Source organism: Talpa occidentalis, unplaced genomic scaffold (assembly GCF_014898055.3).
Source record: "Talpa occidentalis isolate TD23 unplaced genomic scaffold, MPIMG_talOcc4v2.1 talOcc4.6, whole genome shotgun sequence".
NCBI classification, from domain to species: Eukaryota; Metazoa; Chordata; class Mammalia; order Eulipotyphla; family Talpidae; genus Talpa; species Talpa occidentalis.
The window spans coordinates 81,270,260-81,297,582 of record NW_023604972.1 but is presented as its reverse complement, the minus strand read 5'-3'; the positions used below and the strand labels follow the sequence as shown (position 1 = coordinate 81,297,582).

The following is a 27,323-nucleotide window of genomic DNA, read 5'->3' as shown; positions in this document are numbered from 1 at the left end:
ATGTATAAACTGTATTAAAACCATAAGATTGAATATTATTAGCAATAAAAAGGAACTACTGACACATGGATGAATCTTAACTACAGTATAGTAAGTGAAATAAGCTACAGTCAAAAGAATACACCTTGTTTAATACCATTTATATAATAACCTAGAAAGGCAAAACTACGGACCCCTAAAACAAATCAGTGCTTGCCAAGGATTGGTGAGGAAATGAAATCCTATGGGGTGAGAGGGAATTTGAGAGGTGATGGAACTGTTTCATACCTTAACTGTGACAATAGTCATACAATTCTATGCATTTGTCAAGAATCATAGAATTGTACACCAAAAAGGATGTTATCATAGGTAAGTTATTCTTCAATAAAAAAGTAAATCCAGGGGTCTCTCTGGTGGCACAGTGGGTTGAGCACAGCGTGCAGCACAGGTTCAATACCCAACCGGCCAGGAAGCAACCCACATGGCACAGCAGACCTCTCCTGTCTCACCCGCTGCTCCCTTCAGCAATGTCTTCTGTCTGTCTGCCTGTTCTGCTCCCCACTCTGTCCCTGATGGATCCTTTCACCCCTGCCCCAGTTCTTGTATAAATAACAGTAAATCTTTGGGGAAAAAAGTCAATCTGATTCTGCCCATTTTTTAATGTTACTGACAATTTATGGAAAAGAAATATCTTTCCCTCTGTGTGTAATTTGTCAAAAAAATACCATGGTAGGTTGTCTATTTTAAAAAAGACATTCCCTGACTTCAGAAGCTCATTAGGAGGGAAAAAGCAACAAATAATAAAATAAGCTACAGGGAAAAAAATAAGCAAAGCAATTTTGAGTAGTAAACAACAAAATACAGTTCATACATGCTCTTCGAGGAAGGAGTAATTCCCTTTGTCAAGAGTTAGGGGAAATGAAAGGAACCCAATTTTTAAAAGATCTTAATGTTTCTCTACATAACTTTCACGTTAACAGACTGAGAACTGAGGAGGGCATTCTAAACCAAGCTTTTCTGACTCCAAAGCCTAAGATCTTCTGCATCGGGTGACCGAATAACACCAAAGAGGTTATCAAAGCTGTTATGTAGTGATTTCAAAAGACAGAAAAGTACTCTAACTTCCCCAAACCTGAACAGAAACACTATGATTAGAGGCGTCCATCTTACGTTGAGTTCAATGGGGTATTGGTGGGCAAACTCGTGGAGAAAGTTACATAGAGCTTTGTGGGGATCTCTTTTCCACACTGTAAGTGTGAGTGGACCCACCTCTGCCCCGTTTAGGTTGTTAGTAGCTGTGAAGCAAGGGGTCAGCACCAGAGCTACTGAAAAAGATCTACACCGAAACAGGAAAGCTCAGGCACTCGAGATACACCTTTTCAATTACACCACGCCCTCCTGGTCGAAAGAGGAGGAAAGGCCACCTCCTCGCCCTACTACTAGAAGCGCGGTGGTAATAGGCCCCGTGGACTTCTCTCCGTGTACATGGCCCAATGGCAAGGACCAACAATGGAGTGTCCTCTGCCGGCTGGGCTCGGGGTGCCGGGAGTGGATACGGGCTCATCGGGCGCACCGGGCGCAGGGACAGCGGGCACCCTTTGACTGCGCAAAGTCGCTCAGCGAAAGCAGCCAGAGTGAAGGGGATACTGGGGTGAACAAAATCGTGTTGTCCCCTCAACTGACAGCACAAGTGTCGCACGTGGAGTTACTTTACAAGACGCTCCCCTCATTTAACTGATTTAAGTGCCGCTGCCCGCGCTGTCCTCTCACCTCTCCAGTTCTTGTACCCCGCGATATAGTAGTATTTGTTCCCGAACTGGTCCGTGCCCACGAGCTCCTTCGCTTCCTTAGATAGCGCTCTCCACAAAACGCGGAATAAATCCTGAGACCACCCCATGCCGCCCGACGAGCTCCCTGCGCGGGTCGCAGGCTGACCTGGCGCCGTCGCAGCTGAAACACACCAGCCGCTGATCCCGCCCACCCGGAGGAAGGAGGCCCGCCCCTTTCTAGTAACGTCGCCCACCATTAGTCGGGCGCCATCATGGCTGAACCAATAGGAGAGGCCGCTGTTAAAGCCCCGCCTCCGAGCTCTGTCATGGCGGCGCCCGGCTTTCTGGCCGGTGTGAAGGAACGGGATGCTACTAGGGTTTTTGTCGGCGCGACAAGCCGGTTTGGACGACCCTCTGCGCCTCCGGAGAGCGGAGTCCACAAAGAGGTAAAGGAAACCTTTTTTTCCTCTATAGTCTAGTTAAAATCTGGACCAATGGCGGTGTTAGTCTTCTCTCACGCTTTCCAGCCTTATCACTTTCCTCCCACCAAAGTCAACTTTATTCCTTCTGCTTTTCGGCTTATGAAAATTCCGTACCTTTGTGTATTTTCAGGCAGCTATTTATGCACACGAGCAAGGCAAAGGCCACTGTAATCCTGAATGGTAACTTTCGTCTTATTTTGTTCTTTCTTCACATTACGTCCTTCCTTTCCCTCAAGGAATAGCTTATCCAAGGTTTCGGTCATTCATTCATGCGGCTGACATAATTAGTGAGCTCCTACTGTGTGTCAAACGTTATGCTAAAAGTGAATCATAGGCCAGAAATACACAAAAGTTTAGCATGACAAGCAGACAGAAGGAGACATTGACAAGAGATGAAATTAAGGAAGTAGCAGAGACTAGATGAGAACGAACCTGTGTGCTTGGTTAAGAGGTATGAGTTGATAATAAAGTGACGACCATTGCATTTTGTCATTTGCTTGAAGAATGAATATGTGAGAGCAAGAGTAGGAGCCAATATAAGTAACTGTAGTCGTCCAGCAGAGCATTGGTGGATGCCTGGACCAGGGAAGTGGCAATGGGACAAAGAGAGTGAAAATATATGAAAAGTATTTAAGAAATTGAGTCAACCAACCATAAAAATTGATTGCATATAGTCAATGACGAAAAGGGAGGAGTCAACTTTGATTCCCAAGTGAGTGCTTTATATAGCAGGATGAATGATGGTGACATCTCTTCCCCCAAAAGGAAACAAGCTATACTTTTAATTTTGCCCATATTGCTTTCAAGATACTTGTGAAGGTTTTCACTTGGAAAGTGGAGGACACAGTTATACATACATGTTTTATGCTCAGGAGAAATTTAGGTATCTTTAATACAAGATGATATGTGAAGTGAGGAGGTGAGATCACTCAAACACCTATTTGTAGAGTAGGAAGAGAAGCAGTTTTATCTCAGAAACCTCAGACACATCAACACTTGAAGTTGGACAGAAGATGAGACTGCACATCAACTAAAAAGGAGTAACCAGAGGAACTGAAGGAAACCCAGGGAAGCACAGGGAGTCGTGGATGCTGAGGAAAGACAATGTTTAAGAGGTAGTTGTCCAATGTGTCAACTGTTGCTCCCCAGTCACCTCCTTGTCCTTCAGTGGTTCTCCATTCCATTATTCTGCTTAATATTTATTACTGTTGAAATGGTATATTTTCTTACTAGTATGTTGCATCATAACCCCTATGAGAAAAGGAATCTGTATTCCCAGTGCCTAGAAAGGGGATTTGGCACCATTTGTGTGATTTTTTTTTTTTGTGTGTTAAAATTTTTTTTTAACGGGCCTTCCCGGTGGCGCAAGCGGTTGAGCGCTGGGTTGCGAAGCTGCCCGCAGCCTCTGCAGCGCCGGTTCGATCCCTGGCTGCTCCCCGGCCACCAGAGGAGGGTCCCACATGGCGCGCAGACCTCTCCTGCCGCCCGCTGCTTCCCTCAGCAGTGTGCTTCGGTCCTTCTGCCTGCTCTGTTCCCCGCTCTGGCTCTGGTGAATTCTCTCACCCTCCCGCGCTTCTGATTGTACCCAGTGCTTGTATAAATAAATAAATAAATCTTTAAAAAGAAAAAAAGTTTAAAAAAAATTTTTTTAACCACATTTTGATCTTTTAAAACATGATTAGGGTTTGTATCTATTACTCTCCCCTTATTATCACCCCCAGTTGGTGAGGAGCTGATAGCAATTCCTTTTTAGCTCAGTCATCCACTCTCATATGAGCATTCATAGCTTGCAGTGACTGCAAAATTCTAGCAAATTTTTATGTATTGAAATTTGTCAGTCTGCTTTGATAAGGCTTGTTTCCACAAGTGGTTCTGCAGTTCTTCCATTATGATTAGCAAAGTAAATAATGGAAAATAAGTGAGCTTGCTTATTGTCTTATCTTTAATTTCGGTGAAAATGATTGTACTTTTTTGAAAAGAAACACTTTATTTTTTCCTTAAAATGTTTAGAAATCATATCATATCAGGAATTTAAATCATGTCAGTTACCGAGTGTCTGAAAATTGGGTTTCTTGGAGTCTTTTAATTATAAAAAGTTCTTGTTCTGAGCAAGCAACTAATTAGAGCCCTTTGTCAAAATTCTGGGACCTAAATCTCTTCATTGGAGAAATAAAAATTCAAAATAGTGAAATTTTCCTAACCAGATTGCCAGATTAATTCATCTGTAACTAGGTTTTATTGCCTATGTAAAATATTCTAATTTACTGAGCATACTTTTAACACTTCTGGCTAGAAATCTATGTTGTTCTAGTAATCCCATGCACGTTTCCCATTAATTGCTTTTGTTGCTTATCAGATGTCATTATTAATCCCTAAACCTGTTATTGCTAGTTTTACTTATTCTGATTATGATACAATTATGTATATATGCATATATTCTTGAAAGTCTGGAAGTTTGTCTAGTGTGGAAAGAAAATTATTAAAAGCTTCCAATGGTAAAGAATTTATTCATAAAAGAAAAGATTTACATTAGCTATCTGGGAAGTTCTAGAAACTAGAAAACACGGAAATAATACCTACTAACAATATAAAGGGACTGCAACTCAGGAACCAAACTTAGCCAGTCTATCTGATGAAACAAAGATCTTTGTGCATTTGCTAAGATTCCTAGAAATATTTTACCTTGTCTCCCTTAGGGAAAAGTTACCCAAGGAACATTAATCAAAGAATTAATGTATTTGAACAATACTCCAAGGTACATGAAAGATGAAGAAGAGAAGAAGCAGAGGAGAGCAGTGGGCCTTGCAATTTGTGTATGGTTAAATCTCAATACAGTTGACCCTTAAACAATTCAGAGGGTAAAAGGGCTAATGTCCTTTGCTGTCAGAAATTTGCTTATAACTTTTTTTTTGTACCGTATCTACAGCTACTCCCATGGCAATAATTAGAATCACAGAGCCTTTTAAGCTGACACTTGGAACACTTGAGCTCACTGCCATAGCAATTTGAGGTAGCTATGAAATTACTACAGTAGTGTAGTGTGCATAACACTTAATCTTATGTAGCTATGATGTAATATTGCATCTTTACGTTTACATTTCTCTCAACTGGAAATGTACCATATACAGTCTGTGTTTGTATACGTTTTGATAGATTTTAACTTTATAATAATACATTTGTGTATATTTTATGGTAGTAAATGATAAAATGGACATATATTTTATGCATTCATGACATAATCTAACTTTTTAAAATTTTTTCCATATTTCTAGGCTACATGGTTTGCCTGTGAGTTTTTTCCAAATTGCTACTGTGTTCAAAGACAGTAGTTAAATATATAAAGCAAATGTATGAAAAATTTGACATTTCCTTTCCAGAGTAGTGCTAGTATGCTAGTACAATAGCTAGAAAATACAAACATATATAAGAGGAATGGATAAACAACAAACTATATTTAATAGACATATATAACATTAAACATGTTTCAAATGAAGAAGGTACATGTTTTTTCATATGTTAATGACACATTTACCAAAATCATTGTGTATGGCCACAAAGGAAACTTCAACAAAGTCAGAAAGGTAGTTATCTCAGATCGCAGCCTTTGATCACAAGCTAGACAAATTAATTAATGAGGACATCACTACCACCTCTAAGATAAGTTTTGGAAATTAGAAATTACATTCCAAATAACTCTTGAATCAAAGATGAAAATCGAAATTATTAGCTAACTAAGGAGCAAAGAGAAAAAGAATAAGTATTTCTACAACTTAAAAGACTCAGAAACTTGTATTTAAAGAAATGTCCTAGCATAAAATAATAAAAATAAAAGTATTTCATCACTGAAGAACATGCATGGATGTAATAGAAATTACTTACATCTTAAGATGAAAACAGTAGATAAATTTTAAAAGGTAAAGCTAAAATTAAATAAATACAAAATTTTAGCAACCATTTGCCATATAAAAGATCGAGAATAAGTAAATATTTAACAATCGTTGCAGCATGGACATCCATCAGTCAAAATGGATATAGGCCGTTAATAACCAGTCTGTGATGTTGTGTAGAAAAAGAGATTGGAAAAGTGATTTTAAAAGACACCAGGTCTTGCTCTTTTCCTTATCCTTTTCCTCCCAGTTTCCTTTACCTTCTCTCATATTGCTTCTCCTCCTCTTTCATTCCTTTCCCCTAAAACCCTCTCTGCTGTACCTATTCACTTCCTGCTCTGTGCCTTATTGTCCCTTCCCCTTGCCCTCTACCTCTGTGCCCAAGACCACCCCCAGGTTTAATGATTCTCTAGGAGGACTTGGGAAACAACATATAATTGTACTCAGTTACTCACAACTATGATTTGTTATAACAATAGTATACAAGATAAAAATCAATGAAAAGGAAAGGCACATGAATGAAATGTGGAGGAAAGCAGGCACAAGCTTCCAGTTGTCCTCTGCCAGGAAGTCACATTGTTTGCACTTCATGTCTTCAGTAACTAAGTATGACTACATAGCTGAAATGTCTATGAGAAGTTCATTAGAAGCTCAAGACTTAGGGTTATGTTTTGGGGATTGACCATAATCCTGCCTAGCATGAGCCTAGCATGAGCCCCAAATCCATACTACAGAAGGAAAGCAGGTATCATCAGAAAGCACATTGTTCCATAATAGTTTAGGCACATGGAGCCATTCTTATTCAGAAGTGATGGGAATTCTGAAATCCCAGAAGCCAAGCAAGGGACAGTCTTGTGAACAGGCCTTTCTAAAGCTATTAGTATTAGGCCTGATATGTTAACTCATTTTTGCACACCTGTCTCCTTCCACACATCTCCCATACTTCACCCCCATTTCCCTATTGTATCACCTTCCCCTACTCCTTCTTCATCACCCTTTCTAGTTCCTGAACAATAAAGTCTTTGGTTTGGGCAAAGGTAGGCCTCTTAGCACAGGTGGGGATAAGGTTGGCCTAGAGTGGTATTTCAGAGCCTGAGCAGATTGAGGAAGTAGTTCAATTGTAGAAACAGATAAATTTAGGTAATAATTATGTTGGGGGAGGAAAAAATAAAAGCCCAAGCCTGCTGCAGAGTATCCTCATTGAGGGAGGGGATGGTAGTGGAGATGAGAAATTGGTTACATACACGGGGTTGATCAAATATTTTAATAATAATTGGGACCCACATTTCTCACTATTAGGAAAGGAAACTCAAGGAAGGGATGATTACATTGGCACATGTTTGATGGTGTTTTGTTGCAAGAAGCACATTGCTGTTACAAAGTTCAGATGCCATTCAGCAATTAGCTGTGTGCTTTTGGGCCAATTACTTGTATCTTAACTTTATAACCAGAAAATATATATCATATATATCTAAGAATATAATGTATTATATAGGGTTAATAATATTGAAAATCTACCACAAAAGATTATTACTTATTACCATTGATTACAGTGTCAACAAATAGTAGCATCTTAATTATTATTATCTGTTAATGTTATTGATCAAAGTCAGACACATAGTTAGGTGTTACACCGGTGAGTTGAACCTAAGGCTAAACTGTCTTCCAAAAGACAAAGGACACAGTTATGGAATATAAGAAATTTTGTCTGTCTTAATTTGTGGGAATATTTATTAATCAGTTTCATTTATAAATACTTAATTGAATGTATTTAAATGTGCTTAATGGTTGAATTGAACATAGTCATTCTATACGTCCACCTAATTCATAAGAAATATGTCAGGGGTTTTTTTTTTTTTTTTTGAATACTGTAATTTAAGCTTTTATCCACTAGGTGTCCTCAGTTAAGTTTACGTTAACAGAATTTAATTTACTCATGAAAATTTGTTTTAGTCCTTAAATAGATATCTTAATAAAAGTTTAATAAGGGCCACCCTGGTGGCGCAAGTGTTAAAGACACAGCATTATCAAGCAGTTGCCAACCACTGCAACGTGAGTTTGATCCCTGGCCAGGGAGCTAACCCACATATTGGTGCAGCTGACTTCTTGGTCTTACCCGCTGCTCCCTTCAGCAGTGTATTTCAGCAGATTCCCCTGTTCTGCTCCCCAATCTGTCTCTGGTGAATCCTCTCACCTCCCCACACCTCTGGCCTATACTCCAGTTCTTGTATGCATAAATAAATAAACCTTTTTAAAAAGTTTAATAAAATATACTCTTTAAATAAAGTGTAAGATAATGCTTCAGAAGAACATCTTTAAATGTAATTGTTAGTACAGTTGATATTTTATATATTTATATAAGTTCTTTAAAAATCTATACATATGTAGTATAGGAAATTTAAATATTACTTGCAAGTCTTGTACTATATATAATCTTGATGAAATAGGAATGTTTTTATGTAAAATTTCTTTCCTTTTTAGTTTTCTTTTTTCACTCCCTTTCAATTTTTGTATTTTCTTAAAGGGTTTTGGGACTGGAGTTAAACAAAGACAGAGATATTGAAAGGATCCATAGCAGTGGCGTTAACACCCTTGACATCGAACCTGTTGAAGGGAGATAGTAAGTTTATTATATTTATACAACCATTTAAAATTTTGCTTTCAAATTATGTAAAGTTTTGTAAAAATTGTAACTTACGGCATTTTAAATCTGGTATAATTGAATTCAAATAAATCCAGAACATCAGACCTACAAAATGTTACCAAATATATTTCCAAACTACTTTAATATAAATAGATTCATTGTTAAGTCAATAAACACTGACATTCTTTTACAAGCAGAGGGCATTTAAGTGCTGGGATGCTATTTTAGAAACATAGTGCTAATCACAAAAAGTCCAATAGGAAAACAGATATAAAAAGCAAAAATACCTTTTGGAGAATTCATTTGAAACAAACCAGACTTATTTGTGTTCCTCCTGACTTTATATTACTGTTTATCAATTATTTGATCTTGAGCAGTTTTTTAATTCTCAGTTGTCTTAGCTGTACAATAGTACCTACCTAACATGTTTGCTGTGAAGCTCAAGATAATGTGTATAACATGAGTAGCTTAAAACCTGGCATGTCATAAATGGTAGCCACCACCACTGTTTATCAAAAGCATTATCACCTATACTTTTACCCCTTTCAGTCTATAATTGAACAAGTTTAAAGTAACTAAAAAAAGATTGCCATGTCTATTTTAGCATTTGCTCTAATATTTTATATTATAATGAGATATTATTATTAATTGGCATTAAAATAAACCAGGATAGGTTTAATAGAATTCTTTTATTTCCAGCTTCTGTTGTGTTCTGACTTGGTAGTATATGAGAAACATGTACAATAAACAAATTATCTTTTTAACACATGGATAAATCTAGAAGATGACCAGTGAAAATTCTTTTTCCTGACCTTTTACGTAACACTTTCCAATGAAAGACAGCCATGGGCATTTGCTTATAAAATAATACAGGCATGATCAGCAAGGGATAGCTGATTTCTTTTGTTCTTGGTTGCTGATAGAAAAAATATTCAGTGCTCCAGTCAGCCATTTGAGATAGTGATCAGTTGTTTGACCTGTGAAGTACCTGAATCCAGTAGGCTACTGGAGAGTAGAGAGAGTCACTGAGAACTGTGGGAAATTGGAAGTTATATGTGGCTGACGTGTGGGAAATTCAGGCTGAGGATTCTCACTGTAGTGGTTTCCCCCTTTATTGCATGGTAAAATTTACAACTATTCATTTTCAGCTAAGACTTTTATTTTGCACTAACTGCAGCAAAGAGAGAAATAAAGAATAAAATGTATGTTTAATGGAAAATCAATTCACGTATAACTTGTGCAAAATACTTCTTAATTTTTACCAGTCACCATGGGATTTGTAGTATTATCACTGAAAGCCAGAATACACAAATCTGATAAACATTTATTCCCAAAGTTAGGAGTTATTTGAAGAATTCTTTCTGAAAATAACATTTTAACAGGTATAACTGCATAAAGTACATTTGCATATCACTATGAAATTTGAATTTTCTTTATATATATTCTTTTTTTTTTTTTATAATGTATTTATTCTTTTTTTTTAAAGCTTTATTTATTTATTTATACAAGCACTGGGTACAGTCAGAAGCGCGGGAGGGTGAGAGAATTCACCAGAGCCAGAGCGGGGAACAGAGCAGGCAGAAGGACCGAAGTACACTGCTGAGGGGAGCAGCGGGCGGCAGGAGAGGTCTGCGCGCCATGTGAGACCCTCCTCCAGTGGCCGGGGAGCAGCCGGCGATCGAACCGGCGCTACAGGGGCTGCAGGCAGCTTCGCAACCCAGCGCTCAACTGCTGCGCCACCGGGGAGGCCCTCTTTATATATATTCTAAACTCTCCCAATTTATATTCATTCATCTTTAATACCAGATTTTCTTGTCCATATAAAAACATGAAGCTTTATCTCTTATCTGTTTGCTTTATTAGCAGAATAATAATGTCATAGTGAAATAATGCCAGTGCCATCAGATACTTTTAAGTACAAAATCAACTAATTTCCATAAAGTCTCAATTTTTTCACCCAGTTAGTGGATCAAAGAAAAGTGAAAGTCATTCTTTTAAAAAAAGATGAAACATCTGACATTCTTATAAATACCATTTATATTTTGTTAAAAAATTTAACTTTGAAAATTATTGTTTTTTGCATTAATAATATATGTAGTACCATGATTAAGGGGAAAAAAACATATTTCACAAAGGTGAAATATGAAGCAAAATTGTTTTTGGATTTGGTTGTTTTGTTCATGTAACTCAGCTATATCCAAACAAGCTGCAGCATTTTATCAACCAAAGTAAAAATTGTAGTTATTAAAATTTACAAATATATCTGTAGATACACAATTAGAGTAACTACAAAATTTTTGTAATGATGCTAACATTAAATATTAAAAAAACTTCAGCATGATATTGCTGTCTTTCTTTATTGCCCATCATCAGTTGGATTTTAGAACTGTTTGCGTAAACAACTTTGAACAACTGCTTTTAAATTAACCTAATTGATTTACAAATTGGTATTGAATTCTTCTTAAAACAAGTCTATGAATCACAGCTACTTGGACATGCTTTTTAGTTCAGGAACCCTTTGTAGCTGGCTTACAAGATAAGGAGTTGTAGTAGAATGAAAATCTACTATCCCACAGAGTTTAGATGAGTTGATATACTTTTGTAGCAAGACTTTCTCAATGAAGAAAAGTATGTTCATTTCTGATACAAGCTCCTTTAAAGTACAAGGTACTTTAAATAGCAAAGAGGCTAAAGATGGCAAAATTTAAAAAATCAGTGTATAACACTTAATAAGTACAGGTCATGAAGTTTCCCCACCAGCCAGAAAATTTAGTCAGTGGAAACAAACCATTAAAAACTATATGATCTGTGTGGTATCAGCATCTTTACCAGAAGCAGTCAAAGCAATGGGGCATCTGATTGACCTAAAAATCTAAAGTAAGTGACAGTTAGTTGAAAGATCAGCAAGCCAGTTTGTATACAGAATCTGAAATTGGGAGAGCATAGCATATTCCAGTTATTTGAGGAGTCTACAGCAAAACATGAAAGGACTGAAGTAGTCTGCGTCCTGTATTCTCTCCAGCTGAGCTAAAATCCCCTACAGGATAGAATTTTACACTGAAGAAAACTTGAAATATAATCCAAACTGAACAGTATAGGGACAATAGGAACAAAGGGAAAAGATAGCCCAGGTAAACGTGCAAGTTGTGCAAAACAAAGAAATTTCTGAAAGTCATCACATTTTGAACATATTACCAAAAAAAGGATGTTCTAAAGTTGTAAAATTTTAAATATCCCAAACCAAGCTTCTCTCCTAAAACTTATAGAAAATTAATTTCACAGAAAAATGGATAAGAGTAAAATTATAGTAAAATTCCATATTAACTGATAAGAAGATACAATGAAAAAAATATATGAAAGAATAACATCAATTGGAATTAGAAAACCTCAGAAATGAAAAGATCGTACAGAAGAATTAGAAATAAGAAAATATGTCAAAAGTGAAGACCAAAGCATAAGGAACACAAGCAAATAATACAAGAGGTTAATGCCTTAAAAATAGAAAATGGAAAGGAGATAAATGTGAAAATCAAAGAGAAACAAAAGAAAAGGATCAAGAAATGGTATATATCTAGGCAAAAAAGATCTAGCAAATATAATAGGTGCTCCCAGAGAAGAAACCAAAAGGAAGAAAACTGATAAATATTAAAACTATAATCCAAGAAAACTTCCCTAGAGTAAATAAGCTCTGAAACATATGTATATAAAGAAAACCATGTTGGGACTTTATGCCCAAAGAAATGTGAGTTTTTGTCTAAGTTGTTCAAGGAAATAAAATGTAACTTAAGGATTTTACATCCAGCTACAATGACTTCAAATAGCAAAGATCAGACAAATTGCCAATAACATACAAGAATTCAGGGGATATTGTTCTCAATAACCCTTAGGAATCTACCAGAAAATAAAATCAAAGAACCAAAATGAACAGAGGGTTAACATGAAGATTGAAGGTGAACAATAATATTAGCAAATAGCAATACCTTATATGGATATGTAAGTTTGAAGGTCTGTCTTTCCTACTGTATTGTATGCTCTAGGAAGACAGGAACCATGCCATTATTATTCATAGCTGTATTAGCAGAGTGCCTAGTATGTTGTAGGTGCTCCATTTTTAAATAAGTATATACATAATAGATAGTAACCTTTTTGCCAGGATAGTATGAAAGACAAGGACACTTTGCATTTAACTTTTATCTTTATATGAATTTTATGATTTAGGTGATAATGTCCCCCATTTCACAACTGTTGAAAAGTTTGGAGAGGTAAAAAAAACCTGCCCAGGGGTCAGAGCGTGAGTGTCAGTAATAGCTGGTCTGTCCAATTCCATTTTCATTTAGCATGGTTAAAATTAGTACATTTAAAATAACTTTGTAGTAGTTTACTTTATTAAGAAATGTCTTTTGCTACCTTGTTTCTACTGTACTTTCTTTTTGGGGGTCATGAAAATAAATTTTATATTATCACAGATTGAATGTATTCATTCTTATATCTGTCAGATTAAGAAATTTTAGTTGTTAGAAGTCTATAAATGAAGAATGACTTTGTGTTTGTGGGCATATTAATTGGGTGTTTGCAGATCATTAATTTTCAGAAATATGTAATTACCAATAAATGGATTACATAAAATGATAAATTAATGTGAACTTTTTTATCAGTATGTTGTCAGGTGGTTCAGATGGTGTGATTGTACTTTATGATCTTGAGAACTCCAGCAGACAACCTTATTACACATGTAAAGCAGTGTGTTCCGTTGGCAGGTGTGTATTAAGAATCTAATTCATGAATTTATAAACAGTTAAGTAAGTTTTGCATTCAGTGCAAAACATGAGAATTGCAGTCATGTGAATATGTGAAGCAAACTGTTCAAATGATATGTTTTTATGGATATTCCTTGAAATTCTTTTGAAAATAAGTGAAATTCAGGTATAGCTGCTTTTAACTTGTGATTTTCCCAAAACAACTTTGGTATTGCTTTTCAAAAGGATTTCATTTTTAAATGTTTAATTTCATTCTACACCTACTTGGTACACCATGTAACTGTGGTTTTTAATACCACTTATCGGCTTCGCTATGACTCTTTTAGTAATTATAAACACGAGTTATATTTTTCAACTGATATTAACAGAACAAAAACATTAATGACTAGAAACAGTAAATGTGCTGGCAGACCCTCACCAAACAGACACTGTGTGCGCACACATCCCCTTTTTACTTCTCTTCTTAAAGTTGCCAAACTTAAAAACATATTTTTATTTGTCCTAAGTTTTCTGACTGTTCTTTATTGGCTTCCAGCCTTATGAGAATTTCTTTTAACTCTCTAATGAAATATCTTTGTGACTTTGTTATAACTTATTCATAATGGTCATTTAATTCTTTCTCATCACCTATATTTGATCAGATATTGAGCAGAACTTTGAATTAACAGACAGAATGGGTGTTGAGGAAATTCTTTCAAGAGAAAAAATGTCCATGAACAGTAACACCAGCAACCACTCTGTGTCAGGCTGTTCTCAAAGCACAAAATAGGTGTATAAGCCCATGAAATACTTGTGAGGAGATTTATGATTGTTTCTTGGCTCTAACACTTCACTTTGGAAATACAGATTTCAGAAACTAATTCTCTGAGCTTCAGATTATTTGTCTCAGAGATAATTACATTCACCCTGCCATTTTTAGCAGCTTTCTGTGAGAATTAAATGAGATATCTTTTAAAAAGCACATTGAAAAGTGTAAAATTACCATGTAAATGAAAAAAAGTATAATTATAAGGAAACTTGATCCAAATAAAATAACACCTCAAATACTCTGGAAGTGGGTTTATATACTCTTCACCATTACCAAAAAAACAAAAACAAAAATCTAATTTCTAAAGTGGAAGATAGTTATATTAGCTAATTTAATTCACTTTTATTTTATCTTGGCTGACATTTTATCATTAAGTTTAATTTGCTATATGGCAAATTCCTATTTTCATATTTACCATGAGCTCTGTGACTTTATTCCATGAAGGGCTATGATCTGCTTTGCTATATAAAGTCAAATAAATGCTTATTGTGTGTCAATCTTTTGATTTACTGTGACTTTCTTCTTGGATTCAGTATCTGTCTTTAAAATCTTGAACTTATAAATCTTGAAATTATAAATGCACATATACATATATATAAGCATTTTTATAAATAAAGTAACATTTTTACATTCAAACACTTTATAGTCTAGTTTTAAAATTGGCATCAAATTAATGTGACTTGACTATCCAGTTTTGGGTTTTTTTGGCTTTACATGAAATGTTCTTGATCACCGAAGAGATTCTACTCCTCTACCAAAAATTCTTACTAATGTAATAAGAATAATAGAATATATATAGTAAGAGAATAATGTGATATTTTGTCCTATGTTTTTAAATTTAAAATATAAATGACCTTTTTATTTGTGATTCCTGTATTAAAGATATATTTTATTCAGGCTGTAAAATCTCTATATAAGTCCAGATTCGTAGGTACAAATAGAAACTTCTGCTTACCTTAACAGAAATTTATTGGAAGGATATTTAGTATCACGTAACTAATAGGAAGGTGGGAAAATCAAATGTAAAAAAAAAATGAGCTGAAAGCCAATAAAATACAGTCAAGGTCACATCGCAGAAGCAATTTAGACTGAATCTGCTACATGTCACCTACACAGACTCAACTTCACAGCTATAAATAATTGCTAACTGTCCCAGGGGTTTACATCACTAGCTTGAGTTTTAGAGTCCCAGGCAAGATTGATGAATCCCAGGATGTATTTCCATGCCCTTGATGCCAAGGGGAAGGGAAAGAGATGTGTGGAGTCCTTTGTTTTATGTAACATAGGGCACGACCCTGCCTTTTAGTAAAACAAAGAGGATTTGCCTCAAATAGCAGTTGAGCACAGTGGACACTGCAGTCCACTCACTTGGCTGTCCAACATCCATATATAACTTTCTTCCCACACTTACCCTTTTTTGATAAAAATTAGTTCTGGCCTAACCTAATGCAGATACCACAATACAACCAAAAATGTAATCATCATTCCCTTCCCTTTGGGTGATGAGCATAAGTTTGTTTTGTTACATCTAGTTGCAGTTTAAGATAATGTCCATTTTTACACTAGTTTTATGTGATCCTATATCAGTATTATGCAATCTGTGGTTAATAATTTCATAGTTAACCTTTATAAATAATGGAGGTAAGCTCTAGAGGAAAGAAGGGAAATTAGTTAAAATAATGAATATATACATGACAGGAAAAAAGGAAATGTGGGTAGATACTATAGTTCTTTTATGTTTTGCAGCTGTCTCAAGGCCAGAACTGACACTTAAGGCTTTCCTTCTTCATGTTCTTAATCCTTCAGGTAGCACCACAGTGTTCAAGCTCCTTTACCCACTATCATGATCCAAACCTTTACCTTAAGAAATCAGAACTCATGATAGTCCTTTCTGTATAACATTGTAATAGTCTTCTGTAAACTTTTGCTTATTTTATTATGAAAAATTTGTAACATAAACAAAAGTATAATGAACTATGTACCCATCACCCAGCTTCAACAACTTTCATTATAAACAATCTTATTTTATATCTCTACTTCCACCCACTCTAAAGCTTAATTTGAAGCAAATCCCAGAAATATATTTTATTCACAGATACCTGTTTATCTCTAAAAAAGACTTTTTATAAGCATAACTATAGTGCCATCATCTCACATACACTGTAATTCCTGTTATTATATATCTAGTCAGTATTCACATTTCCTAATTATCTTATAAGTGTTTCTTACCAGCAAGTTTGTTTGAATTAAGAGTCACTAAAGTTACACATACACTGTGTTAATTTACTGTTCAGAGTATGCATCCCCTTCACATTGTGATGCCATAACTGAGTCTCCAACAAGATCATGATCCTACTGGTGATAGGTAGGATTGACGAAGCGATATTGGGTAGGATACCATGGAGGTGTGTGAGGCACTTAATAATTACAAAAAGGATAGTGCTGATACCATGACATTTGGCAAAAACAAATCCAAAACAAGAAGAGGTATCTCCGCCAGTAAGGAAACATCCCTGCCCCTCCCATGAAGGAGTCCAGGATAGCTGGCTGAACCCTCCAGGCTGTGGTTCAGAAACAGGAAGTCTCACATTTTATGAGTCTTGGTATGAAGCCAGAATCTACATACAATTATAAAAACCTAAAACTTGAGGCACCTAGACATTCTCAGTCTTTCCCTGAACAGCTAGGACCACAAGGTTTGACCATATCTGAGGCTGCTACTTGTTAATAATACAGTATCAGTTTGTAAATTCACTTAAGTCAGTTATCTCTAAATTTTGATTGCTATTTTGTAGGAGCCATCCTGATGTTCACAAATATAGTGTGGAGACTGTACAATGGTATCCTCATGACACTGGCATGTTTATTTCAAGTTCATTTGATAAAACTCTGAAAGTATGGGATACAAATACGTTACAAGTAAGTACATAAAAACTTTTCCAGATCATTCTGGAGGATAAGGAGAATTTAATCCTTAACCATCCTGCTAAGATGTCATGTGTGTTAGAGATAAAAGCAATATAGTGATTTAGGAGAACGAGACTACATGTGTTCATATGTTGGCTCTGCTGCTGACAGACTAGTGACATTGGGCAAGTGTCTAAAGCTCTCTGTGTTCCAACTTTCTCCTCATAAATGAGGGTAGTGATTATACCTTACAGAATGGTTGTGAGGGTTAAACAAATCAATATGTGTCAAGTACTCAGAACATGCCTAGCATATAGTAAATGTTTAAAAGCCATTAGCTATTCATACTGTCTTTATTATTTGAAAACTATTGTGGTTTAGTGGTCAAAGGAATACATTCCTTTGCCTACTGAAAAATCCTGTTGCCTACTGACCTAAAAACCTAAAGGAAGAGAAGGTTATTAATATTATAGTACAGTTAAAGGTAGAGAGTAGAAAATAATTTTAAGGTATTTGGTTAAATTTATACTTCTATGGCTAATCTTTTCCCTGAACTGTAGTCCCATATTTCTCTACCTGTTGGCAGAACCTCTCTTCCTTGAATGTAGAGTCATCTCTTCAAACTTAACATGTTCCAAACTGAACACGATCACTCTTCACATCCATTGTGAGAATTGCTCCAGCTGAGCAATTCTTCCTTCAGATACTCATATTTGTTTTATATTTCTCTCACCGCCATAGTACAGCTAGACTACTACTTACATTTTCTTTTCTTCCCATATTTTCCACTGTGAGTTTTATCCAAAAATTAATCTTATTATAAAGTGGTTTAATTGTGTCTATGGCCAAACCCTCTAGTGACTCCCATTATCTAAATTTAGCCTGGGTTTCTAAATTTTCCATAACCTCACCCCTTCAACCTTAGTCTCTACCCTTTTTTAACATAAATGATTTGCTGCCATTAAGTTCATATTTTGCCTTCTGATCACATCTTGATTGTATTGTTTGTACCAGCTTGTATCCATTCCCAATGCAATTTATCCCTTTTCTAGTGCATTTAGAAACTGGAAATTTATACCCTTTGACCAACATCTTCTCATTTCCTCCACCCCGCCCCTACCCTCTAGCCCTTGGTAACCACCACTTTATTCTGTTTCATAAGTTTGGCTTTTTAAGGTGATTTGTAAGTGAAATCATAGGGCATTTGTCTTTCTCTAACCTGTTTCACTTGGCACAAAGCTTTCATGGTCCATCCATGTTGTCACAATGATAGGGTTTCCATCTTTCTAAATGCTGAATAATATCCCATTGTATTGAAGATACTACTACATCATTATTTCTTCATTTATTATGGACTATTAGGTTGTTTCCATGACTTGACTATTGTGAATAATGCTGCAGGGAACAGAGTATAGCTATCTCTTTGAGACAGTGATTTCATTTCCTTAAGACACATACCCAGAATTGGAGATGATAGAGCCTATGGCAGTTCTATGTTTAGTTTTTTTAAGAACCTCCATACTGTTTCCGTAGTGATTGCACTAATTTATATTCCCAACAATAGTCACAAGGGTTCCCTTTCTCCACATCCTCACCAATACTTCTTATCTTTTTGATAAACATTCTTAACAGGTGTGAGGTAATATCTCATGGTTTGGGTTTGCATTTCCCAGGTGATTACTGATGTTGAGCATCTTTTCATGAATTTGTCGGCCATTTCTGTGTCTTATTTGGAAAAGAAATGTCTAACCAGTTCCTCTGTCCATTTTTTAAATCAGATTGTGTATTTTGGCCATCCCTGGTGATGCCGGCGTTAAAGTCTTAGCACTATCAAGCTATCACCAGCCACTGTGGCATGAGTTCGATCCCCAGGCAAGGAGTTAATCCACATGGCACAGCAGACCTCTCCTGTCTCACCCACTGCTCCCCACAGCAGTGTATTTCAGTAGATCGACCTGTTTGGCTCCCCACTCTGTCTCTGGTGAATCCTCTTACCCCACCCTCACCTCTGGCCTAGACCCCAGTTATTGTATGCATAAATAAATAAAATAAATTTTTTTTAAAAAAGATTGTGTATTTTGATGCAGATTTTAATATAGATTCCTCTATAGAAACATTTGCTTTTTTGTTGTTGAGTGGTATGAATTCTTTATGTATTTTGGATGTTACCCTCTAATCAGATACTTGATTTTCAGCTATTTTCTCCCATTTGATAGGCGGCCTTTTCATTTTGTTGGTGGTTACCTTTGCTGTGTAGAAGCTTTTCAGTTTAATGTAGTCAATTTGTTTGTTTTTGCTTTGTTACCTTTGCTTTTGGTATCAAATCCTAACAAATCATCACCAATACCAAAATCAAGAACCTTAACATACCATATGTTTTCTTCTAGTCTTATGGTTTCAGGTTTTGCATTTAAGACTTTAATCCATTTTATTTTTGTGTATGAAGTAGGATAGTGATCCAGTGTCATTTTTTTGGCTATGGCTGTCCAGTTTTATTTTGAAGAGATTATCCTTTCCCTATTGTATATTCTTTTAAAAAAAAAAAAAGATTTATTTATTTATTTATGCTTACAAGAACTGGGGTACAGGCCAGAGATGTGGGAGGGGGTCATGGTGAGAGGATTCACCAGAGACAAAAGTGGGAAACAGAACAGGCAGACTGACTGAATTACATTGCTGAGGGGAGCAGTGGGCGAGACAGGAGAGGTCTGCACCATCTGGGTAGCTCCCTGGCCGGGTATCGAACTTGTGCTGCAATGGCTGCTCATAGCTTCATAGGTTGTGTCCACCAAGGAGGCCCTATTGTATATTCTTGACTGTTGTCATAAATCGATTAACCATATATAACTGGGCTTATTTCTGGGCACTCTATTATATTTCATTCCTGTCTTTGCCTGTTTTTATGCCAAAAGAATGCTACTTTTGACTGCTGTAGCATCATTAAAAAAGAAGTTTCAAGTGTGATACCTCCATCCTTGTTTTTTCTCCAGATTACTTTAACTATTCAGAGTTACTGTGGTTCCATACAAATTTGGGGGGTGTTTGTTTAAAAAATTGACAGTCTTACTCTTTTATAGCATAGAGACAGATTCTTTCCTTAAATTATACCAGCTTCAAACTTTTCTTCTGCAACTTCTTCACTTCTCTCAGTCTTCACAGCATTGAAGAGCATTAGGATCTTGCTGTAGATTAGACTTTGGCTTAAGGGAATGTTGTAGCTGTTTTGATTTTCTATCCAGACCACTAAAACTTTCTCAATATTAACAGTAAGGCTGTTTCTCTTTTTTATTATTTGTGTTTACTGGAGTAGTCCTTTTAATTTCCTTCAAGAATTTTTCCTTTGCATTCACAACTGGCTGTTTGACATAGAACTTGGTGATGACAAATGTGTCCTGGGTGTGGTAGCTAAGATGTAGGAGTCTGAGAGGCAGAATATTGGCTGAATCATCTATGTAGATGCTACAGGCTTGAGAATGGAATAGAAAGGAAAATGGTAAGCACTTATCAGGCACTTATCTTTTCTTAGTTTCTGGGACTTATTAATGAAAGACTATTTTTTCCCCACAATATTATAGATAATAGGATTTTTAATTATCAAGTTTTTTAATGGTTACAAAAGAAGTGATGCATACACACAATGGTATACTACTCAGCCCAAAAAAAAAATAAGGTGAAATTTTTCCAGTTGTGGCAACATGGATGGAATTGGAGGGGATTGATGCTAAGTGAAATAAATGAGGGGAAAGACAAACACCAGATGATGCACTCACATCTGGATTATACAGGAACAAAGCAAAGGAACAGATGAAATCAAACTAAAATAAACCCATGGAGTCTAACTGAAGAGCTGAGGCCACAAGAAGGGGGAGAGGAGTTGGGAGAACAGGATAGAGTCCCCACTGGACTGTGGTGGAAGGTTATTGGTACTTTGGTGGTAGGAGTGCTGTGCTAACATACACTTGAAGTGGTGTGACTTCTTATATCTGTTCTGAAACACAGACAGAATTGTGAACCAATGCTATATCAATAAAAATAAAAAAACTTACCAGGTTCTTGAAGATGTTATATTCCTATGTTTAAGTTAAGCAGGCAAATTGCTAGCAATCAATTAAAAATTGCTGACCATTGAAAATAAGTAAACAGAAAATTTTTTGCTCTTGTGATTATAATTAGAACTTACACTTTGAAAATATCTTTTGATTATCAGACTGCAGATGTATTTAATTTTGAAGAAACAGTTTATAGTCATCATATGTCTCCCGTTGCCACCAAGCACTGTTTGGTAGCAGGTTTGTACGTGTATTGTTTTGTTTGAAACTTTGAAAATGTTCTCCTTTTTAACAACTACTTAGTTTTGATATAGGCATTTTAATCCAGATGAAGATCACAATTTTTTTTTAAATAAGTATATGCTACTGTTTATATCTAGTTTGACAGGTACCGTGTGAATCAGGCACTGTTCTAGTGGCTAAATTCAAAGATTTCTATCCCCTAAACACTTACTTGGAAACCACCAAAGTTTCAAAGATTTTACATTAATAAAATTTCACATCTTTTTCAAATGGACATAATAAAACAAGAAAATATTTCCTTTCTCTAAGATTGTATGATTCAAATTAAACACCCATTTATATGAAAACACCCGCAACAAAAGTTTTCATGTATGAGGGAGAAAACATGTTTTTCGGGTATCAGGTCTCTGTGGTGCCATTATATTTGTGACACTGTGGCACTACATGAATCTTCACCTCCAGATATCACTTAGTTGTCTCCTCTATAAAGAAAATCTGGACACTAAATTGGATTTAAGGTCCATTCAGTCTGTGTCCAGAGTTTCTATGAATCTATAACTAGTGATTATTAAATATATTATTAACTTGAAAGTATATTATTAACATGAAAATAGTAAGCTATTAAAATAAAATGATTTGACATGATAAAATAGAACAGAATTGTACACGTGTTGTAGCAATACAAATTTCCTGGGTTTGATATTGAATTATATAACTAACACATAACCTTTGGGAAGTCCGGGTGAAGGGAAATAGAGCCTTCTATGCTATCTTTGCAACTTCCTATATATCTATAATTATTTCTAAATTAAATACGAAAAGCCAATACTTTTCTTAATACTGTAGTTACAACTAAGATAATTTTGTAATTATAAGCAATAAAAACAATTTGCTGTATTTTTATCGTTTATATGCTTCTGTATGGATACAATGAAAATGTCATAATTCAAAATGAAAATTTCTAGTTTCCTTTTGATGATGATTTGTAATAAAACTATCCTAAACCATTTTTTTTGTTTTATTTTTAACAGTTGGTACTAGAGAGCCCAAAGTACAACTTTGTGACTTAAAGTCTGGATCCTGTTCCCACATTCTACAGGGTATTTTTTTTATTTGAAACAACAAGTACTTTGAGTAAACCATTCAATAAAAAGAAACATTACTAACAATGTATTCTTTGTAAGAGACGTGACTGATGTATTTTGTGCTAGTTGTTAAAAGTCAACAGGGAAATAAAGATCCTTCTGTGTATTATTCTTATAAAACTGAACTATTGAGGATACATTTATATGAACAATGGCCATAAGGGAAGCTCAAAGGATATGGAAGGTCTAACTCAAAACCTGTTTTTTTTTTTACATTTTAAAACATAAACTACTTATGAAATTTACATTAGTACTTGTTTCATGAGCATTGTTTAATTTTGTTCTGTCAGAGTAAGCATTCTTAATTCTTAGATCTTTTTATTCTCAATAGAGATAGTTGAGAATAATATTGAAATGTTACTGTTTGTTATAGGTATATTCATTTAATTATCTTTGCTACTTTTTTAAAATCAGTATTGCGTCCCTTAATTCTAAGCAATGTAAGATGGGATTTAATTCAGAAATGTACATTTTTACTCAGCTCTAAGAAATATAATATTCCAAGAAAATTTGGTGAGATGGACAGTATTTATTTTACATTATCATGAATTTCTATTAATATAAGCTGGGTAGATAAAAATATCTGATTTGAATAATTTAGTTAGCTAAAGTTAACTATAAAGCTGAAATCATTTACCCTATGAAGTTATTACCTGTGCTTTCTAAGAAAAAAAGTTGTTATACAAATGCCTTTTTACAATCATGAACTAAAATTTTTTTTTCTTTTATAACTTTCTGAAAATTCAGTAGACATTTTTATTCTTTAGGATATTTTGTATGGTTAGTGGCAGTGGCTTTTGTTGTAGAGATAAGTCAGTGACCTATATCACTTATTGATGGATTGCCTTAGTAGGCTATATTTGAAAAATAAAGACTTGCTTGTTCTGACCTTTCCAAAGCAAAACCAGATGTTTTCAAATAAAATACCACGTGTGAGAAATGCCCTGTAGACTTCATGTTAATAGTTAAACATAGATTATTATGAATGTGAAAAGCATCATATAAATTATATCAGTGTTTAGTCTCCATGTTTGTTAGAATCAGACAAAATTAATTAAGCCATATTGTTAGATTTTTAATATCTTGTAAGAGTTTTTAAACAATTGTATTTATAGGTCACAGACAAGAAATACTGGCTGTTTCATGGTCACCACGTTACGAATATATCTTGGCAACTGCAAGGTAAAATGCAAGTTGTTTGGTTTTGAAGTTGATAATTAATATAAGCATTTTTAAAAGACTGAAAGATGCATATTTAGTTTTTAATAGGCCCTTAAAGTGAAATAATTGTTATGTATTTTAATTCATATCACCAAAAGAAATATTCTTTTGCATCATAATCCTAATCCTAGCTATACATTTTGAAGGTGCTCACCTTTTGAAATAAAGATGAAAACAAGAGTCTCTGTGTAGTAATGCAAATCTACTAATGCTACCTATAGAACAACTGTGCGGTGTTGTTTTTGCATACAAAAGTCTAGCACTCTGTTAATTTGGAAGTAGTAGCATTTTTACTCATTTTCTTTTGTCCAGAATTATTTTCAATAAAATTTAACACATACTTCCATTCCTAATTCACTTTAGTAATATGCAATGACTACATACCACATCCCAAGCATTTTGCCAGGGATACAGATGTAACCATGGAATATTCCCTTGAAGAAGCTATCAGCATAATGAGCAAGATAGTCAGAAAACCGGACAATTACAGAACATTCTAAAAAATGTTTTCATAGAAGTATATCTCTATGTGGGCCTCCCTGGTAGCGCAGCGGTTGAGCTCTGGGTTGCAAAGCTGCCTGCAGCCTCTGCAGTGCCGGTTCGATCCCCAGCTGCTCCCCGGCCACCAGAGGAGGGTCCCACATGGCGCGCAGACCTCTCCTGCCGCCCGCTGCTCCCCTCAGCAGTGTATTTCGGTCCTTCTGCCTGCTCTGTTCCCCGCCCTGGCTTTGGTGAATTCTCTCACCCTCCCGCGCTTCCGACTGTACCCAGTGCTTGTATAAATAAATAAATAAAACTTAAAAAAAAAAAAAGAAGTATATCTCTACGAGGTATAATATGAAAAAAGAGCTAGAACACTTAACTCTGAGAAGTCTGAGGTACTTGAAGGCTTTGTTGGTTAGAGGGAAGAGTCTTAATATTGAAATGCTAGACAGAAAGCACCAGTAGAGAGAAATTAGTGAAGCTAAGATTTGGAGGGAATACGTTAGTGCTTCAGGACCTGAAATAGATAGGAAAAGTAGAATCCAGGGTCCAGGCAGAAGGGTGACTCTTGATTTGACACACAAAGGGCACTAAAAGCAAGGGGGGAAGGTGGATGTGAACACACTTAAATATGTAACTTTGTCATAGAAGCTCAAGAATCACAAACCTATTGACCCCTATTGTGTTTTGTGGTTGTTTTTTTTTTTTTAATTTATTTATTTATACAAGCACTGGGTACAGTCAGAAGCACGGGAGGGTGAGATAATTCACCAGCGCCAGAGCGGGGAGCAGAGCAGGCAGAAGGACCGAAGTACACTGCTGAGGGGAGCAGCGGGCAGCAGGAGAGGTCTGTGCGCCATGTGGGACCCTCTTCCCTTGGCCTGGGAGTAGCCGGGAATGTAACCGGTGCTGCAGAGATTGCGGGCAGTTTCGCAAGCCAGTGCTCAACTGCTACGTCACCGGGGAGGCCCGACCCCTACTGTTTTTTAGTGGAGTAGAACTTGCTAGTAATTCCATCCTCAAGTTGGTTTTCTTTCTACCTACTGAAAATATTGGAATGGAAATGTAATTTAGAGAGAAGGCTGTAAAGTTTTGGAGAATGGGAGAGGACAGTAGTTAGGGGCACATAGGATTACTGGTATGTGTTGCATGCTCAGTAGAAAGTGTAGGCCACAGCTGTATAAACCACAGAAATCCAAACATTAAATAACACAGACTTGACAGTTATCAGTGTTTAATGGAAAGTAGCTCAGTGTCTGAAAATTGTTGAAGCAATGGGCAAAAGGAAGGAAGCAAAATCACAAAACCGCTTATAGGAGGCATCAAGGACCTAATGAAATACAAATATGAATAGTATGGGGATAAAGAAATATAGTAAAGATTTTGATACAGGCATTTTAATAAAATGTGTTACAGAATTATTATAACATCTATTCATATTTTATGAAGGTATGTTTCTGGATTTTCAGAGCTGCTAACCCTCTTTATCGCAGTTTAGTCACCAGAGAAACGTAAGTTAATAATTTACAAAATGTGATACTGAAATTTGTGGATTCTGAAGTAGATAAAGCAAGGTCTAGAATGAATCAGAAGGCTGACTAAAAAGATGTGATGGTGAGGAGCTAGAGTGCTAGTGGCCATCTCCATGCTTTAGTAGATTTACATTGTTCATACCTAATGTTCTTCATATTAGAAGCTAAGAAACTTTCAATTCAGAGAATATCCCCAGATATTTGAATCAATGCCAGAGTGGACCTAGTATTCAGTATTTGGAGTCAGATATGTTCAAAGTTAATTCATTTCAGAAAAGAATTAAATCCTCACACTCATCCCATTGCAGATGCTTTCCCCAGCTGGAAAGAAAGAAAACCAAGTTGAGGATGGAATTACTGGCTTTTTGCTAACTCTTCTAATTGGGTAGGGTTGACCCACAATCAAAGTTACAAGAACAAAGCTCTGTGCATAAAAAAAGAAAAAGGATTTATAAACAAGAAATAGACTTATGAAATACAATTTAATACTCTTATTTAAAATTCCCAGAATAAACCTAGTAGGTTAGAATATTGTTGAAGTCACTTGTAAGGACATGATAGCACTAGTTGAACAGATTTGTATTTTAAGAATAGAAGTTGAAATTGATGTGTGATTATGGTTTTGCCTTCTTTTTATTTAATGTAAATAAAATAAGTGTCTAGGGCCTCCCTGGTGGCACAAGGGGTTGAGACGCAACTTAAGAGGCTGGCCACAGTCACTGCAGCACGAGTTTGCCCACATGGTGCAGCAGACTTCTCCTGGCTTGCCCGCTTTAGCGTGTATTTCAGCAAATCTGCCTGTTCTGCTCCCCACTCTGCCTCTGGTGTATCCTCTCACCCCCCACACCTCTGGCCTGTATCCCAGTTCTTGTATGCATAAATAATTTTTTTTTTAAATCTAAAAAAAAAAAGTGTCTAATTTCTAGAAGACATTAAATTTAATTCTTGTATATCTGAGCAAGTTTGGTTTGAGTATAGGAAACCAAGTGATAATGTATTATACTCATTTATTAACCTTATCCTCAATTGTTTTTTATATAAAAAAGAAAAACACCAAATTTGTGCCAAGTGGATTCTTAAAAGCAAGTGAAAGTAGTTAACTACTTGATTATCTAGATAACATTTGAGTAACAAACTGTAGCAGAGATGTAGTAACAAACTTGCTCAAGGACATGTGTCAAGCCTAGCTAGCTTTTGTGGGGAAAGGATGCACCTGTCATTAAAATTGACATAAAAACCACAGAACTCTGTCCTCGTGATCTCCAAAAGATTGATTTTTCCCCCTATTTTTTTTCACTTCTTTGTGCTACTATTGACTATTGAATATTTGCTGAAAAGGAAGGAGTTCAACAATCCAAGTGTACAAATATATTTGCACTAATATACAAAACCTCTGTGTACTATAATAATAGAAAGA

General features: G+C 35.7%; 2 protein-coding genes across 3 annotated transcripts in view; one reads left to right on the top strand and one right to left on the bottom strand.

The window, feature by feature from the left end:
• NDUFAF2 (NADH:ubiquinone oxidoreductase complex assembly factor 2) overlaps positions 1 to 1,960 on the bottom strand; it is a 125,448-nt gene extending 123,488 nt beyond the window's left edge. Inside the window, exon 1 of the mRNA XM_037530135.2 lies at positions 1,750 to 1,960. Coding sequence (XP_037386032.1) covers positions 1,750 to 1,876 — 127 coding nt within the window. The 5' untranslated portion in view covers positions 1,877 to 1,960. The remainder of the gene's footprint in view (positions 1 to 1,749) is intronic.
• Positions 1,961 to 2,061: 101 nt separating this feature from the next.
• ERCC8 (ERCC excision repair 8, CSA ubiquitin ligase complex subunit) overlaps positions 2,062 to 27,323 on the top strand; it is a 39,807-nt gene continuing 14,545 nt past the window's right edge. Inside the window, exons 1-7 of one of the 2 annotated variants that reach the window (XM_037529141.2) lie at positions 2,062 to 2,194; positions 8,642 to 8,737; positions 13,417 to 13,518; positions 17,122 to 17,245; positions 21,441 to 21,522; positions 22,557 to 22,625; positions 23,786 to 23,852. In XM_037529141.2, the coding sequence (XP_037385038.1) occupies positions 2,115 to 2,194; positions 8,642 to 8,737; positions 13,417 to 13,518; positions 17,122 to 17,245; positions 21,441 to 21,522; positions 22,557 to 22,625; positions 23,786 to 23,852 (620 nt within the window). In that variant the 5' untranslated portion in view covers positions 2,062 to 2,114. Of the gene's footprint in view, positions 2,195 to 8,641; positions 8,738 to 13,416; positions 13,519 to 17,121; positions 17,246 to 21,440; positions 21,523 to 22,556; positions 22,626 to 23,785; positions 23,853 to 27,323 lie in introns of those variants that run through there. The other variant, XM_037529143.2, reaches the window with a different exon arrangement.